We start from the raw sequence: 19,384 nt of genomic DNA, 5'->3' as shown, positions 1-19,384 counted from the left end.
TCATTGCCTAACACCTATTGCACGTGTCATCGCTAACGACAAAAAACTCACGCTGTGTGACAGAAAGACTACAATTACAAATTCTTACCAACTTTTAAGTAAAAATCGATGTTTTTCGACTTATAAGATTTAAAGTGAAAAAGCTATCAATATTAAGGACGAACAAACTATGATATTAAATAAATAAAAAAACTCAAGATAGTTTTTTTTTCTATTTTTCTTTGAAAAATAAGAGTTATCATTAACAAACTTATTATGTGCATACAAAAATAATATCTATCAATAAACTAAAACAGGATTGTAGCCCCTATTCAATGACACGTGGCACGTTCTTAAATCGACAAGCGCCCTTTTGATCAAATTAATTAAAAATAAGAAAAACTAATTAATTCAATGATGTGTTTGATAACATATCTAATTATGAATTTCATGTTTCCTTATTACTCCGTATTATGTTTTCTTATTATTTACCAATAAACTAAAACATGATTGATATTGTCTTCAAATAACACATAGCATAATCCTTGATCGACACATGTCCTTTTAATTTATTTAATTTATTAAATTAGCTCTTTTAATTATATATAGATTCAATTTCCTTAATAGACTTTGAATTAAATTCTAAGTCTCGGTTTATATACACAAAACATATCGTAACCTTATTTGACTGATCGTTTTCTCATTAACAAAATTTTACGATTCGAAATCACAAGGCTATTTGTCGTCATCCACTATTACGGTTATTATAAATTAGTTTCGATCATCGGTTTACTTTTACCACAAATTTTTTCATTCTCACAAATCATGTAACTGGCATATTCGAATTTCTTTATGATACAATTTATGTAACTACCATATATCGTACTAGTATTAGAACTAGTTTTATATATAAAATTCACTCGAATTGTTGATAACAAAATACAAATTTTAATGTATTAAAATAGCCTAAGGACGACATTCCGAAGTCCTGATGCTTGGATCCTGGGAGACCAGGGTTCAAGGCTGAGCAAACGAGGTTTTACCTCCAATTTAACGTCGTGACTTCTGTAACGGTTAAATCGGTGGGTTTTCTCTCCTTTATGGTCTCTGACTTCGTGGATCGATCGCTAGTGACTGTCTGCCCGTATAAATGTAACGCCTAGCTGTTCCAACACCTTTTTAATTTCACTAGATCACCCTGTGGTTTGTTGTATTATCATTTTTTTACCTTGTCGTTTTTTTTATTATTACTTCACCCTGTGGTGACTTTTTGCTTCATTAGAACCCCCTCACTTTAACAAACGTTAGTGACACTCCGTTAAGCCATTCATGTGCAATGCACATAAGGGCATTTTCGTCCATTGGCTTTTAATAACCACTAATAACACACATTTCTTCTACCCATTTCAAACATACAGATCAAACCCAAATATATCTTATCAAAAATAATATGTTTTTAACTTTTAAATGTCTAAATCATCATCCATATTTCTCTTTCATCTCTATTATAAAAAATCAAAACCAAGAAAATATACAAACACTAATTTATATCTATATTTATTATCCTTCACCATATTTATATGTGTATTATGTAAAAAATGGCATTGATCAAAGTAAATAATAAAAGCTGTTGGAAACACCATAAAACACCACCTAACGATCTAATATCCAAAAAGATAGTTATATCCAAAAAATAATTTTAACAAACCTATAATATACACACATATACACCAGGAAACACCAACACCACCAACAATCATTGTTTTTCCCATTATCCGCTACTACAGACCGTTGGATCCGGCAAGTAATTTCGCCGGAAAAATTAAAACCTTAATAACTTTGCCGATACTTCGAATCACACCATGAAATCAGTACCAAAATGCTAACCAATCAATTCCGAACAAACCTTGTCCTACAATGGTTCCAAACAAGATCACCGGAAAATATGTCCGTTCACCGGAAAATTGATAAACGCGATAACTTTCTCGATTTTTCGAATTAGAACTCGAAACTTCCACTAAAATACTCTAAATCTAATCGCGAACAAACCCTAGGTGAGAGAAAGCTGAAATAAAGTTCGCCAGAACCTTCAACTACTCGCCGGAAACTTCAATCGTCTCAAAACTTAACAAAATGGAGAAATCAACACATCAAGATGCTCAGAATTTCATCGCGATTAAATCGAAGAAGGAAGATAATGAAAATAGTTGTTCCTTATTGATCCTTATTGATCTTTTTTCTATTTTTTTTATCAACTTTTTTTTTAATAAATGTAATTAAGATCGATATAAACAATGTGAAGCTGACAATTGTGAACTGTTGAAAGTGAAAAATGTCACATGAAGTTACTGTAGCTTGTTAAGATTTGCACTTTTTGTGTTAAGATCTGAAAGTGAAAAATGCCACAAATTGTAAAAATATTAGTATTGCACTTTTTCTCTCAGCTTGTTAAGATCTGCGTTTTTTGTATTGTTATTTAGGTTTTGATTTTGATGTTTTTGAAATATTTTTGGATTTTACTTTTTTGTGTTTGGATCTGATAAAAAAAATTTGAGTTGAATTAAAAAAGAAGATGGAGAAGGAAGAGAAGATGTCTTTGGTGAAAAAGACTAAAGTACCTTCATGTGCGATGCACCTGACGAGCTTAACGGATCCAAATTAACGACTGTTAAAGTGAGGGGTTCTAATGAAGCAGAAAGTCACCACAGGGTAAAATAATAATAAAAAAAATGATAAAATAAAAAAATGATAATACATCAAACCACAGGGTGATCTAATGAAATTTTTTTTTCCCCAAAATAGAGATGTAATATGTTAGGAAAAATCAAGTGATAATAATGTAATAATAGTCGTACAACAGTCGCAAAAAAAAATCATCATACACCACATCATCAGACACTCCACACCGCCAACTACTTTCCACTAATCACCATCAAATCTATCACGGCGGTCGATCGGGATTGTTATATTATCACATCACCGCCTCTGCACTTTCCCCTTTCATCTCCAAAAATATAAGCGAAGAAGAAGTAAAGGCGAGGTAAATTAAAGAGCTACAGAAATGTCAGACCTAGACCGGCAGATAGAGCAGCTGAAAAACTGCGAGCCGCTGAAAGAATCGGAAGTGAAATCTCTTTGCTTAAAAGCTATGGAAATATTAGTCGAAGAAAGTAATGTTCAACGTGTCGATGCTCCAGTCACTGTAACTAACTCTCTTCTACTTTTACCTTTATTTTTAATCATGTATCCATCTATACACACACACACACACACACTATATGTATCTATCGAATTTATATATACACGCTATATCTATCCATCTATCTATCCAAATACAGTTAGTTTTTAGGCTATATCAGTAGTATTGGATTATGAGCTGTATAACGCACACACACACACTATATATATATATACACACACACACACCTATCTACATATGCACGCGATGTGTTTATCTATCTAGATTTCTATATAAATGGAGGTCATTGAAACAAAGCTTAAATTCTTATAGTATCTATCTTTCGAGGATTTATTGTTAGTGTTCGTTTTTAGAGTAGGAGCTTAGTAGTAAAGGATATGCAACATAAGGTTAGTGAAGCCGAGACGTATATATGCTGAGAGCGGTTAATGCGGTTCACCATTTTTTAAGTTAGCCGAGGAATGGCCTAGTGTGTGGGTAGGGCCGGGAGGGTCGGCTATTGAGACTTGAGACTGTAAGCAGTATAACTATGGAGTACCTAGTTTGCCATTATAGTACTACGCACTTTTTAAGCGACGGAAATGATTGTCGTTAGTGATAACTATTCTGTATTGAAATACTAACCCGATGACTTGGCTGGCATTTCCTAGGTTTTTGAGAAGTGTTTAAATTGAATATTGATAAGAATGTGAGTTTCTATAGACTATAGTTGTAATGATTTGATAGTTGTCCGAAACATTTCAAGATGTTTTGCAGAATGAATTACCTGTTATATGGAAACTGAAGTGCTAACTCATTGAGTCAGATAGGTGCATATGTGATTTGCACCTTTACCTAATAAAAACGGATCGAGGGTAGTTCAGCTTATTTCTATTTACTCTATACTTTTAAGGTTGATATCTGTTTTCTATTAAGTTTTATTTTTCCTTAATCCATACTGTTATCGGAGGTCTATTGTCTATTTGAAGTTTTGAACTGATTTTATATCATAGTTTAGTTCATAAGCTTTCTGATGAGATCTCTGTCTATAAAAAGGATTGGATATATCATAGTTAGTGGATTCTAAGATTAATGCCAGCAATCACACAAAAAGCTTGGAAAGTCGAATTGATAGTTGGTGATGGATTTACAGGCAAAGATAAAATCGTAGAAGTATTGTATATCCATTGTGTTTTGGTCTTGGTATTGATCATGATGATTTTCCTGATCTGCAAAGTAAAGGTTTCATTAAGTCTGGTCAATCTAACTTTCTAACTATTTCCAAGATGTCCCTTCAAAAAGCTAAAATCAAGTTACATGTTTCTGAGAAGCTAAAATCAAAATTAAATGGTTATGAGAGTATTTTGCTGTCACCAAACTCTCATTCTCCAATATATAAAAAGAGGGCAAACTTTAAATATTTAGGACAATGAGTGGGCTAAAAGTTTAGGGCGTCAAAGCATCTGGTTCTTTATGTATGCCAATGAGTAAGATAATGAGAGTTCTATCTACAGTTATAGATTTAAGATACTATTTGTTCAACATTCCAAAGAAAATATACGGTTTTTATTAAATTTGAGTACAAATGCATATTTATGGTCCATGTAGTGGTGTCTTATAATCCTTTTTTTGTGACTTATGAAGGCTCCTTATCAGTGTCTCACACTGCTCACAAACTGTTGATTGTTTCTAACAGATTATCTTATGCATGCAATTACCTGTTACTGACAGCCCTTAGGTTGTCACTGGAAAACCATAATAATTATAATAATAACTCTAATAGCAATGCTAATATGTAAAGTGATATTACTAATAGTTTAATCTTGTTATTTCTGGCCTTCATTTTGATGTATAGATATGTGGCGACATTCACGGACAGTTTTATGACATGAAAGAGCTATTTAAAGTGGGCGGTGATTGTCCGAAGACTAATTACTTGTTTCTTGGAGATTTTGTGGACAGAGGGTTCTATTCTGTAGAGACCTTTTTGCTTTTACTTGCTCTGAAGGTAAAATGTTATTTTAATAATTTCTGCGGATTTGTCAATTAGTTTTAGATCAGGTACAAAATTTGTGATACAAAGTATCTTTGTTTACACATTGTAGATATGTATGGACTCAGATTATTTATTCCAGTCTAGTTTTTGGTTTCTTTTATCAGATCTTTAATGAAGCACTGCTGTAAGCAGGTAAGGTATCCTGATCGGATAACATTGATTAGAGGAAATCATGAGAGCCGGCAGATTACACAGGTATCTTGTTGTCATCAGTTCACGTGTTGACTTGATTAACCTTTAAGAGCTTACCCCTGTCCCTGTTCTATATGTAGGTGTATGGATTCTATGATGAGTGCCTGAGGAAATATGGTTCTGTCAATGTTTGGAGATATTGTACAGATATATTCGATTACCTAAGGTTTGTTAGCTTCTCTCGGTTTCTTTCTTTCATCACCTGACACATAACTGCCTTTATTGTTGACCATCAAGGGTTGATGTGTCTAAATGGGCCATGCGGGATTGCGGGTGGGTTAGGTAAAAGATGAAGTGATGAACACAAGAACTTGGGGTTCAGGCCAAAATAGGTTTGGTTGACTCAAAATCTTGTCTCCGGAATAAAAATATATGGTGTTGTCAAATGCGATTTGGAAAGTTGTGTTTTGATTGATATACCTTAAGTTTTGAATATAAACTATTTAGGTGGCTTTATGCATATAAATATACACTTGGAATACTATTGAATTTACCTCTTTTAAGCAATTTTTTATCTCACTAGTTTGACCTACTAGATATGTAACATAACCTGAATCAGACCATTATTAAGTAAGTGGGTTTGAATTTGCCATCTCTAGTCAAAGGGTAACCCAGGGAGAAAGTGCCTCTGGGTCTGCACATTCAGAGGTTTTATAAAATGAACTAATACACACTACTTTTAGGATAAATAATGCTCATAGTTCTCAACTTTCAGCAACTCAAGATGTGCATATTATTATTAAGGTTGAATTTTTTTTCACGAGCAGAAAAAAAAAAGAGGATACTCAATGCTACTAGTTGGGATTGATTGAGTCAATGCTACTAGTATTTTAGCTCCTTTATGCCGTATCCTTTTGATAAATTTGGCATAAAGCAGTTTAAAGTACCCTCTTTTCTGGGAACACTGACGTTAATGGTTTCTGTTTGGTGCAAGTTGTATGAACTATAGGTGGTAAAAAAGGCAGGTTGGGTGATGGGCTGGGTCGAGTGAACCTGCCAACACTTTTTTTTCTTATTTCAATTTCCATATACATCTAATATATCAAATATAATTACCAAACCTTTGTTAAATTAATGGTCTATTTTTCTCTTAAAGAGTTTAGGATGTCATGAACTCTTGAGCTTTTTTTTTGGCAATTTTTAGAAATTGGGTGCCCGTTTTAGCTAAATTTGCTAGCTTTAGACATTTGACCTATATTTGCTAATTTGCCACATGTGATATGAACGTAAAGCTGAACTCTGGATGGCACAGGGTAGGCTCCAGCCTTATACAGTAGCATATTTACCTTTTTTACAAACTTTTATCTTCTGTTTCTGGTTATCAGGTGTCTCAAACTGTCATTCTTGTTGCTTTTGTAGTTTGCTATTAATAACTGTATCTTGCTGACACTGCTTGAATTTTTTGACAATTTAACAGTTTGTCCGCTCTCATTGAGAACAAAATATTTTCTGTTCACGGAGGTCTCTCTCCTAATATCACCACATTAGATCAGGTTTGCCACTGTGACTATTTTGTTCTTAATCCTTGACTGAAAGTAATTAATACGAAAACTCATTTTCCAGATTCGAACAATTGATCGGAAGCAAGAAGTACCCCATGATGGTGCCATGTGTGACCTCTTATGGTCTGATCCGGAAGACATTGTGGATGGCTGGGGTTTGAGTCCGCGTGGTGCTGGTTTCTTGTTTGGTGGAAGTATTGTTTCTTCTTTCAATCATACAAATAATATTGATTACATTTGTCGTGCACACCAGTTGGTAATGGAAGGTTATAAGTGGATGTTTGATAACCAGATTGTCACCGTCTGGTCAGCCCCAAATTACTGTTACAGGTTAGTTTTGGACTAACATTTAGTTCACTATCTTTCCCTGTTCCTAATGAATAAGGTGACATTTGAAGTATTCACTTTTGAACCAGTCAACTAATGTTATGTAATTTTCATTAACAAGTGAACTTGGTTAATAAAAATAATAAAAAGGAAACGGGTCAAAATTTGCCAATGTGTATTACAATTTATCAAACCTACTAAGTTGCCTTATAAGAACTTTTTGTTATATATTTTTTGTAATTACGTTTAACACGCAAAATATGATAATATAACTGGACAAAAAGTGATCATGGTCAAACAGGCCCATTTTCATCTTGTATTAAAAACCACACACTTCGACTGTTACACTGCCTGTGCATTTTGCCACCTCTACTAGTTTCTGAATCATTGTTTTGTAGGTGTGGCAACGTAGCTGCTATTCTCGAGCTGGATGAGAATCTCAATAAACAGTTCCGAGTATTTAAAGCAGCTCCACAGGTTTGTCATTGAGATCTCCCCCTTCAGTCCTGCCTTATGGAGTGCGATAGGGCATCTTGAGGCCAAGCTATATGAAATGCGATTCTCTTAAAGGCCTAAACTTCTTGATATACAAGGGTGGTTTAAGGTGCAGTAGTAAATTCTTCAAATAGAACTACAAATTATAAAATAAGATAAAAATCTATTAAATTACTTATTTTGCTCCCAAAGGTTATACTTCTAAATCATAGTTTTGCCTAATAGGCTCCATCTTGAACAAATTCCGTCCAAAACAAATTAACAAACTACTCAAAAATTGTTAAAAGTTAATTCTGTCAAAAGATTAAATATGCTAAAAAAAGGAGAATATGTCGGCCTTTTTAACTTCTAGCAAAGAATATGATATGTAGTCGAGGGTGTAATTAATATATCTATATATATATATTATATACTTATACTTATATATTTGGGTAGACAGTGGTATCCATGCTGTATGGATAAAAACTTTTCTTTTTATGTTGAATTGCAGGAATCTAGAGGGGCTCCGGCTAAGAAGCCACCACCGGATTACTTTCTATGAAACTGGATCACATGTTACTTTATATCGTTGGATCCTATTCACATGCATTTATTAGGAAGATGATGATTGTATATTTTACAACAAAGACAGTTTTGTACCAAAGGATCATGGGCGGATCGGCCCACTGGCTCATGATTCGGTAGGTGCACCATTGCATCCCAGTTTGTTGCAATTGTTTTGGGTTGCTGTAATTGGTGTGCGGTGTGCCACTACACCTCAGTTCATTTCAATTGTGCCGGGCGGCTATTATCACTCGGTCTAGTTTCTATCTTCATGGAGTTCATCTCATGAGTGTTGTGTAGTAGGCTTGTGTTGTGTAGTAGTGTTAATGTGTGCTAGATTGTATGTACACAAAAAGGTAGTTGCACCTCCAAACCACCGTAAACCCCATGTGTTTGGTTCAATATAGTGGTGAAAAAAATCCGGGAGAGTAAACTTCAACAGGGAAGTTGGCATATGGATATTATGTCTTTTTCCGGTTGCATGTGTAATGGTCTGTTTTTTATATGTTGAAGATGATTTAATGTTAGGTATATATGCCAATTTTTGCAACTTGATTTTTGGTCATATCTTTCTCATATTAGCTCCGTTTCTTCTGTTCTTTTTTTTTTTTGGCGTAAAGTTTTGTTTTCTGTGTGGTCGTTAGAAATGGACAAACTAATAGCTATACTGTTATAGGTTCACCAAAATAGCAGTCAAATACTTATTCAACTGTGCTGTTCTTCTAGGTTATATATCTTTCTTTGCAAGATTGATTCCCATTGTCTTTTTGATTAAATTTCCGTCTTCTTTCTCCCTCATTTGTCCTTCGTCCGAGTACTATGGGGGGAGAATAGTATTGATTATGTATTCCAGTTTGGTTTGTTGAGCACCCATACGACCATGGACCATACATGGTTTTGTCCAATCCAGGGATGACGGCTGGATGTGGATTGGTTGGAGTCATATCTACATTCATGTCTGTTTAAGCTCGATTTGTTCATCCAAAATTCCAAATCTATTGGATGAAGAGGGTAAATGGATCTGTTAGATATTATTAAAAGAAACCTTTGTTAACAAAACAAAAAATCATGTGTTCATTAAGGTCATTTTCAAGACAACTAATTGGACATTGTAGCGTTTGAGTCGATGACGTAATACGTTAAGGTCATCACCATAGCATCACTATTACTAATTTATTATGAGTCGATGAATATGATTATAAGCATTCTTACTCTTAATGAATTAAAGCTATGGATTATTTATGTGTTCATTCTTGATATATTAAAGGTGCATAGATTGTTATTAGCTACTACGAGATAAAGTACCCGCGCGGTGCGGCGGTGAGATGGTGAGAATGATAAGTCATAGAGGTGATTGGTCATAGAGTGTGATAGCCAAATGCCTTAGCCATACGGGCTCCGCCTTCGGATTTAAAAAGTCTTCAAAAATATATCGAATGACATCTCTAATAAATGAGAATGAAATTTTATTAACACCCATATAATTTTTATAATTTATCGATGTACGGTTTTTGAGATAAAAGATTTTGAATGAATTATAGGAATAAAATAATTTATGGAGGAGAGAGATGAAAATGAAAGTTGAAAGTTGTGGGGCATTGATGTATGATACTTTATGTATTATTATGTATACATTGTTGAAATTAAAAGTTAGAAACTGAATTGAAACATTATTTACTTTATAATATAGTATTGATAAGTAATTGCTTTCTCGAATACTCAAGTGTTTTGTTTGAAACTTTATTTGTTTTATAGTATAATATAGATAGGCAATTGCTTTCTTGAATACTCTAGTGTTTTGTTTGAATTGGCTAATACGGCGTTGGAGGAAGAGTAGTTCTTGCATGTTAATATAGTAATATGGCTGATAAAACATATGTACTCAGTTTTTAATTTTAAATTGTCACGTCAGCGGTAACATCTTCTTAATATTTTTTTAACAATGGTTTGAGTTTTAAACTGTCACATCATCACAAATCTTTCATACTATGAAAACTCTCTTTAGAAACTATTTTTAACTCTTTATAGACTTACCTAATATTGCGAATGCGTTAAGCTAATACTGTTATCAATTTATCATAATCTGATTGTCATAAATATAATTCTGAATCCAAACTGATGGACATCTATATAAATCAAAGGTTTTGTCAATGATGACTAGTCCAACTGGTTAGAGACATCCTAAGTTTTATCCAAGGTCTTGAGTTCGATCCTTAGGGATGACAAATTTTAAGGTTTTTTCCTCCGAATACTTGTAACGACCCATGGTTAACATCTCGTTTTCTAAGGTACGTGTAAGGTTTCACCATTATGCGGTGAGGTTTCCCTGATATCTAAATGTTCTGGAAAAAAAATCAAGCTTTGAGATTCAATAGGTGATGAAGACAAAAAACTTTTTCTAAAATGCTTCTTGGTGGCCTTAGCGTTTGAAAGAAATAACGTGGCATATTTGCAACAATTGTATTTTGTAATTATATACCGTTTTCTATTTGTTTTACTAGATTTTAGACTCGTGTCCAACACTGGATACAGGGTTTATGATATTATCGATATTAGATTTTGATACATTTAATTCATAAAAGCTTATAATTTTGAAAATATACGGTTTTAAGTGTTATACTTTGCAAGTAGTAGTACAATAACCACAGGTTCTCATTATTTGGCTGAGACATATTGATGAAAGTGCTTGTTGTAGTCATTACAAAAGGCATATGCAGCAATAATTTCATTATTATATAATTGTTTGAAACTCATTGTACTCATAATGTAATATTATTATGAAACATAATTAAGAATTAAAATATAAACATATTTGTGATCTTGTACTTGACATTCAAGTATATGTATATGTGTTTAATCATGATGCGGCTGATAACATGAATATGTTTTGTTTTAATCACTAACCTGTGATAATTAGATAACCATTAAGATTGTTTTCATACTGTTTGATAACAATTAGGACTATTAGTCTGAGTGACAATTGTAACTTTAAAAAATTAAATATAAATATTTTTTGTAACTTTTTTAAAAAATCTTCTCAAGTTGATGACTAAAAATAAATATAAATTAAGTATTCATGACAAAAAAGTATAAATTGTTGATGAAAAACAAAAAAAATGTAAAATAATGAGTCTTTTTCTACAAATAAATATAAATACTAATATAATAATATATTTGGATAATGATTATTATGATTTTTAATTTATAGTTAATCTAAATAATGAAAAGTCAATTTGATGAAATTGAGCGATTTGATTGGTTAATAAGTCATTAGTTCAACTGTCTTATAATATATACTAGATTTTAGACCCGTGTCCAACACTGGACACGAGACTTACAATATTATTATTGTTAAATGCTTTGATAATAATTAACTGTGAACATTAATGATACAAAAAGTTAATACATGTAAAGTAAGAAAATTATACTTTTTATTTATTGAAATAGAACATGAATCTTGAATGAAGTTCATATTTGTTTGAAGTTAGAATGTTGTATTTTATTTGTAAAATATTACTGTAAATTTTTAATAGTTTTTTAAAGACTTAATATTTATCTTTAAGTTTGATATGTAATTATTGTATTATAATTATCTAATTTTAATTTAATATTTATACATATGGATAGGAGTGTAGTCGACATTTAGTGCTATAAAATTTTAATAGTTTTTTAAAAATATAATATATATATCTTTAGGTATAGAATTAGTCGTGTAATTATACTTATTTTTACAATAAAAGTCAAGATTAGTTAAAATTAACAATTAAAGAAAATTGAGAGTTGTGATTGGTCAATAAGTAATTTAATTAATTAAATGATGAATAATTAAAAAGTGGACAAGTTTAGTAGGACGGAGGGAGTATAAATTATGTGTAAATTAGTGAGAATTTTTATACAAATATTAATAATGATTATTAGGTTTACGATGACATAAGTGAGAATCAATTTAACGAAATTCAGCGATGTGATTGGTGAATAAGTCATTAGTTCAACTGTTTTTAGACCCGTGTTTAATACACGGGGCTTACGGCGTTATCAATATTAAATGTTAATTTATTATAGTTTAAAACTTAATATACTGTTTTGAGTAGTAAAAAATTGATCTATATATCAACACTTTGAGTTTATATTTAAATACTTTTTAAAAATATGTTTATCAAAATGGTTCTTAAAGTGTTAATATATTTACATCAAATTTTATTTATTTTTAATCAATTGATTCCATATTTATGATACAACATGCTATTGGATATATATTAGTTATTATTCAATTGATTATTTATATGACAAAACATATTATTTGATATATATTAGTTATTATTCGATTGGATATCTATTATATTAATAAAGAAAGATTGTGATGACATAAGATTTTTTTAAAGTTGTCTTACCACACATATTTTTAATTTAATTATGACATCATCATACTTTTTTATTTAAAATTCAAAAAATCATTTTTTAAATATGTATCATTAATATAGATTTTTATTAAATGTTCACATTATTATGTAAGATTTTAATCACCTTATTTTTTTTTTATAATAGGCCGGAAACTATTGTGTTTTTTTTCCAGATAATGTTTAATTTTTTGTTCTTTGCCAATTGAATGTGTTTAATCGTGTGTCCACAACTACACAACTATTGTTTCCGTGTAGTTTCGTTTTTTACATAATAACTGATTACAACTTTTCAACTTCTTTAACACTGTTATTATACATTTTAATATGACAACATATTTTAAAGCTACCTGAGTATCATTCGGTTCATTTGCAAAGCGTTTATCAATTAACCGGGTTTAACCCGGGTTGATTAGCTAGTATATTTATATGATAAAACAAAAAATTTATAATTAATCTTAGGGCTTGTTTGTTTTTAGTGACTGAATGGAGAAAGTGACTGAATGGATATACAATGTCTGTATAGATTAAGTCAATATAGTTATTTTTTGGTTTATTAAGTCAAAAACAAACATATTTTCTTGACTTAATGGATTAAGATAATTAAAATTAAGTCATGGCTTTTTAATTAAGAGTTTATCAAACACCACCTTAAAGTGGTTATCTTTAAAGTAGATGGTGGTGGACATTTATCATAAGGAATATTTATATTAATTTATAATTACTCTAAGGTAGTTATCTTAAAAAAGAAGAGCGACATTTATGTTATATTAATATTTATAGGTATTTAGATAATAAAAAGTCAAAGAAAGTCAAAATTAAAAATTTTGTGAAAGCGAACAATGTGATTGGTTAATAAATTGTTAGAATAACTATGCTTTAGTATAATAGAAGATTAAGATTAAGATTAAGATTAAGATAAAATTAAAATTAAGATTAAAATAAAATTAAGATTAAGATTAAAATTAAGATTAAGATAGTGGTCTAAATAAATTTTTAAGATTTTGTAACCATGTGTAATGCATAAACAATTTGTAGACGTGGCATACGAACCTTTATCATAAGATGTGGCATATTATACGGCGTTACTCGTGTTGTACAAACTACAAAACGAACCTTTTTACGTTGCTACAATTACAGGACATTTAATTGGTAATTGGAAATCATTAATTTTTCTAAAAAGATTAACTTAAATTTATTCCTAAAGTTTTTTTTAATAATAAGAGCATAATATATCATATAGAAAAATGAAAGATGAGAAGAAAAATAATTAGTCACGATATGTAGAGGATTAGGTTAAGTTTAAAGGATAACTATTTCTCATCTTGATTTTATTATATTCATATTATTTTATTATATTTTAATATTATTATTTATACGTACAAAAGTTGGTATTTGGTAACGTAACGATCCTCCATTACCACAGTCTCTGTCAGTTATTTACTCCAGCTGAATCACAATTCTGCTCAATTAAACAATAAAAACATGATACGCAAGATTTTATATTTATTTACTATCTAAAATTCCCAAATTACAATCCCACTTTTTCTTTTCAAAAATCTTTTCATGGGTCCAAAAAAGTTTCTATTTTTAACAATACCCATCTTACTAATTGCAATTTCATCATCATTAACATCATCTGCTGATATTATATCATCATCAGATAATAAAGAAAGTAATTATAAAAATAATGGGTATATATCTTTTGGAATTTCTGAAAAGGGTCTTGAATTTGCTAAAGATTTCTTAATACAAAATGCAATTTCAGCTCTGATTCCACTAAATTTGCCACAAATTGAGAAAAAAATGAAAATAGCATTAGTTGGTACAGTTGATATGGTGGTTTCAAATACAGTTATATATAATATTAATGTCAGTGATTCAGTTGTAAAAAGTGGTGATTTGGGTGTTACTATTGTTGCTTTTGATGCAACTGCTGATTTGAGTTTTGATTGGAGTTACTCTTATAGTAATTGGTTTTTTGAGATTACTGATAATGGGTTGGCTTCTGTTCAGGTATATATATCTATTTTTTGGAATTTCCTTTTTGTTGGTCTTTAGGTGAATTTAATCAATTTATTAGCTTCTAAAGGGGTTGCTTATTTGTAACTGTTTTTCAGCTTGGAAAAAATTATGCAGGTAGCTAATTTGAAGAAACACTTACTCGTATTATTTATTCAAAAGAACACTTTTTTGTTATAAGATAAGCAGAAAGCATTTCAGCTCATCTGCTTAAAAAAAGCAATATACTGATAACTTTGCCACCTCCAACAAAAAACCAACTTATCGAGATATGACTATAGAAAGTGTACTGTTGAAATTTTCAATCTTTTTATGTTGTTACAAGTAACGGATACACATGTTAGGCGATTGGTAACCCGGTTAACCTGTTCAAACCATTTGTCCAGTTTCTTTTCTACTTAGTTTATTATTATTATATGTATTTTACACATTACGGATAAAATACAACCAAATTGGCCTGTTTCATATAAATGGTCTGAAATTGGCACTATTCTCGTATCTGCGTATATACATTGGTCGTTTTAGTGGGAAGTTAATGGAGATGTCATTTGAAAAGGTTAAAGGTATGAACATCGGGATGACTCTTGGTTTGTCGAGCCAGCAAGGGACTCTTAGGGTGTCTCCTGTAGACTGCGGATGCTATGTCAACTATATCTCCATAATATTGGATGGAGGAGCATCTTGGCTCTATCAAGGGTATCTTTTCTAACCTCCTCTTACTTATTTGATCTGATTACAACATCTTTCACGATCTCTACTTATGTCGTTTATTCTAAACGAATTGCTCAATCCTTCCAAAATAAACAAAATGTTCCCTGTTTGCAAAATTTCCGTTTAGAGTTACTTTTGGGCCATTATATGCATCACAAAGCATTTGTAACCATGATCTTTGTCCAAAGATTTTCATATTTAGTATTACTTGGGGGTAGCTGGTGGACGTCTTTTGAATTCTGTAGTAGATAATAAAGAGAAGAAATAAGAAACACATCTAACTGTGTACAGAGAATAAAGAATGAATGTACAAAGAATCATGGGGACTCCCACAAGGAAACACATCTAACTGTCATACATATTGCTTTTCCATTTTCGTTATCAAGATGATTTGTTTACAACGAGAAGGCAAGAAGATGAGTACCATCCTTCAACATGTCAGGCTTTCTATATAAATAAGACAGGAGTGGTCATTTTTAACATGGTGTAGAGGTGGGTAATGAGCGGGTTTTGGATAATGGGTTTGTGATTAACCGGGCAATTTTCAATTTTTATGGGTCTATACAGGTCGTTCGGGCTTTACCCTGATTCCCTGAACACTATTGGTATATAATTATACGCTTTGTTATGTTTTATGCACTAAAAATACACCTTCGGTTACTTTTGACTCATTTGACACATTTAAGCCTTTTGGCTTTCTTTTAGTTCTGTTTACTTGACCAATATGAGGTTACAACAAAAGGTTGAATCACCCCGTTTATAAGCAAATGGGTTGAATATGTCACCTTCGATGTGCATCAAATTTCTCTTATTGAGCTCAATTCTGTTTCTCCAGATTCATTGATTATTTTGAAGAGGACATAGCTAATGCAGTTGAAGATACTATCACAAAGAATGTTAAGGATGCAGTGATAAAACTTGATTTGGTATTACAGTCACTTCCAAAAGAAGTCTCTGTTGGCGACATTGCTACGTTAAATGTTACAATCACTGATGGTCCTATCTTGAGCAACACTTCTCTTCTTATTGGTATCGATGGATTATTTTCACATATTGACAGTGAAGTAACTTCTTATAATTATGAGAGAAGTTTACTATCAAGTAGTTCGTGTAACAGCCAAGAGAATATGGTTGCTATTTCAGTACATGAAACTGTGCTTAACTCAGCATCATCCGTGTACTTCAGTGTAAGTTCTAAATACTTCATGGAGATATGCATATGTCTTCCTTTGCTTGTTTACTTCATGTCTTTTGAGAATGCTAACATTTGACTATGCATGTAGTTTAGTTAAAGTGTAGACATGACAAATTTGGCCAGATATACTTATGAGTGGTTTGGTGGTTATGTTTAAACTCTAAAGCGCCAAACAGGAAAATAAAAATATTTAGCTTTGAAGGAAATGGGTCAAAAGGGGTTAAAGTTTAGTTTTGTTTCAAAAACCTTCTAAATCAGTTTCGAAACACTGTCATTCAATAGTATTTGTAACCATATTTAAATCCAGGCCCCGCATATATGCTGGGGATCGGGTATCGTTGGTGTTGTAATCATTTCTGACACATTAATCACTTGTTAAAAAAAGTAAAATATCTATTTTCTTTCAAAAGCATTTTAGGTCAACCCAAACCTTCGTCCTGAAAGTGATCAGTAGTGATCTGGGATAAGTACTTTTTACTTGAACCTTTGTGAATAAACGAATTTGATGTAATTGTCATCCAGTCGAGGAATTACAAAGTTTTCTTTGAAGATCAACAAAAAATATCTACATAATGGTTAATAAGATAGCTTTTAGTGTTCACTTTTATTTTTCTGTTTCAAACAAATATGTTGTATTTGGTCATTTGGATCATTGATAAGTTATAGCCTTTGGTACTCACTTGTATTTTCTTGTTTCAGACAAATAAGATGTATTGGGTTGTTGATGAACTGCCAGATAAGAAGCTATACAAAAATATGTTGAACACTGCTGGATGGAGATTTATAATTCCTAAGTTATATAAAGAATTCCCAAATGATGCTATGAGCTTGAACTTTACAATAGTGTCACCTCCTATCATAAGAGTTGAAAACGATGATATTGTTGCTGCCATAAACTCAGATGTCATTATTAATGTCATGGATGCTGATGATGTTATCCCAGTTGCATGCATCTCGATGGTATGATATCCTGAATCATTAACATATCAATAATTAGAGGTGGCAAGTGGGAGGGTCAGGTAGGTTGGGTTACTGGCCGTTCGGATCTAATTGACCCACTAACACCTTTCCCATTAATGTCGTACATTATAGATAATGTATGCAGTATTTTTGGAATGAAACAATCTAGTAGTTAACTAATTCTACTTTATTGATATTTTGCAGGAGATTGAAGCTTCCGGATTTGCAGGAATTTCGTTGAGCACTGTTGCTGGTGGTGTCAGCCTTAGCAAATTCAGTTTGTCTTTGAAATGGAGTGAAATCGGCACCTTACATATGCTTCTTGTTCAGGTACATTCAACTTCATCATTAAGCTGTAATAAAGTTTGATGTGCTATGCAAAATTTTCTGTGGAAAGATCATGTTCTGTCATTAAGGTTAAGTCTCCCAATATTCTTATCAAGTTTGTTGCAGCAAACTTTTAAATAAATAATTTTTCAACCGGGATGTTATAACTGGTTATGATAGTATTAATCAACTTCATTTTAGGGGGTTTGCAAAATAATTATCATGATGTTCACAAACCAGATTTAGATAATATGGTGAATATTAAGGACCTAATATATGAATTGACCTGAAGTGCTACGTTCAAATAAAATAGTTATCAATACTTAATGTAAAATAAATAAGGAGATAGCGACACGCCGGCACGTGACAAGTTTTGGGTTTGTGTGTCGCATGTCGCCCTCTCATTCATTTCTAATAATTTTTACCATAATAGGCTTTTCTACGATGACCAACCCCTCAACCCAAAAATACACTTACGTGGAAAATGAAATGTTTTGTTGAATACTCTTCTAACTTGGAATGGAAGATTGGGTAAAAAAGGTGATTTTATTTTACCATTAGTTTTTTGCATTTGCTATTAAAGTGATTATTCCCAGATGTCAGAAGCAAAACTTGTTTATCCATTAGTAATTATATATCTTTAAGTCTTTAACCGACCTTGGATTTGACACAAGTTCTGAAATATTGCAGTCAATGATGTCCACAATTCTAAAAAGTATCATTGTGCCAATTGTAAATTTACGTCTAAGGGTAGGATACTCGATTCCTGCTTTCCATGGCTATGGGCTTCAGAATGCTTCGATTATCTATGGGGATTCAAAGATCATTGTTTGCAGCAATGTTGGTCATGCATACGAGTACATTCCTCACATGATTTTATAATGAAATAATGTGGATGTATACCTGCATTCCTACTTGTTTGAAGTTTCTGATCGGGATGTCACAAGTTCAAATCATATGAAGCCTCAGTCTCATTGGGTAGGTTTCCTATCTGGGTGTCTTGGAGCCTTGGTATATATGGATCGTGTATCCAGTAATCTTTGTACATTATACTAATTAGTGCTAGTATTAGAAAGAAGTTTGTAAAATGTAGATATCATGGTTGTCAACTTGAGACCAACATTTGATCAATAAAATGACCTCTGTATGTTGAAGTAGCAACTCTTGTACACACAAAAAAATGGCCCACTTGATTTGCTCTTTGTTTTATAATACAATTGGTCTTGATGCCTGAGGTCGTGCCCAAGCCCAAAAATTGACCCGACCCTAACTGATTTTGGTCAACAAGATTAAAAATCGGATTTGACCAAACCTGCATCGGTTTGAAACCCGTTTTAGTCAAAGGTTGACCGGTTTTTTTTGCCCGAAAACCGAATCCGACTCGATCTCAAATTAATTTCAACTTGATCCAACCAAACATGTTCCAAACCAATCTTTTTCAAAACCCAATCCGGTTTGGTCAAACCCGGTTTTGACCAGGCTTGGTTTTTGGGTTTTTTC

General features: G+C 31.9%; 2 protein-coding genes across 2 annotated transcripts; both read left to right on the top strand.

Annotated features, from left to right (window-relative positions):
- Window positions 1-2,825: 2,825 nt before the first annotated feature.
- LOC122578676 (serine/threonine-protein phosphatase PP-X isozyme 2) lies at window positions 2,826-8,822 on the top strand. The gene is made up of 8 exons (XM_043750693.1): window positions 2,826-3,181; window positions 5,013-5,165; window positions 5,346-5,408; window positions 5,486-5,571; window positions 6,823-6,898; window positions 6,969-7,237; window positions 7,633-7,711; window positions 8,220-8,822. The coding sequence occupies exons 1-8, from the start codon at window positions 3,041-3,043 to the stop codon at window positions 8,268-8,270; spliced, it is 918 nt and encodes a 305-aa protein (XP_043606628.1). The 5' UTR covers window positions 2,826-3,040; the 3' UTR covers window positions 8,271-8,822.
- A 5,413-nt stretch (window positions 8,823-14,235) lies between these two features.
- Window positions 14,236-19,041, top strand: LOC122610734 (putative BPI/LBP family protein At1g04970). Its single transcript, XM_043783697.1, has 6 exons — window positions 14,236-14,685; window positions 15,248-15,387; window positions 16,238-16,589; window positions 17,297-17,557; window positions 17,762-17,887; window positions 18,575-19,041. The coding sequence occupies exons 1-6, from the start codon at window positions 14,236-14,238 to the stop codon at window positions 18,764-18,766; spliced, it is 1,521 nt and encodes a 506-aa protein (XP_043639632.1). The 3' UTR covers window positions 18,767-19,041.
- The last annotated feature ends 343 nt before the right edge of the window (window positions 19,042-19,384 follow it).

This window comes from Erigeron canadensis, chromosome 8, assembly GCF_010389155.1.
Source record: "Erigeron canadensis isolate Cc75 chromosome 8, C_canadensis_v1, whole genome shotgun sequence".
NCBI lineage: Eukaryota > Viridiplantae > Streptophyta > Magnoliopsida > Asterales > Asteraceae > Erigeron > Erigeron canadensis.
This window is presented reverse-complemented; position numbering and strand designations above follow the sequence as displayed.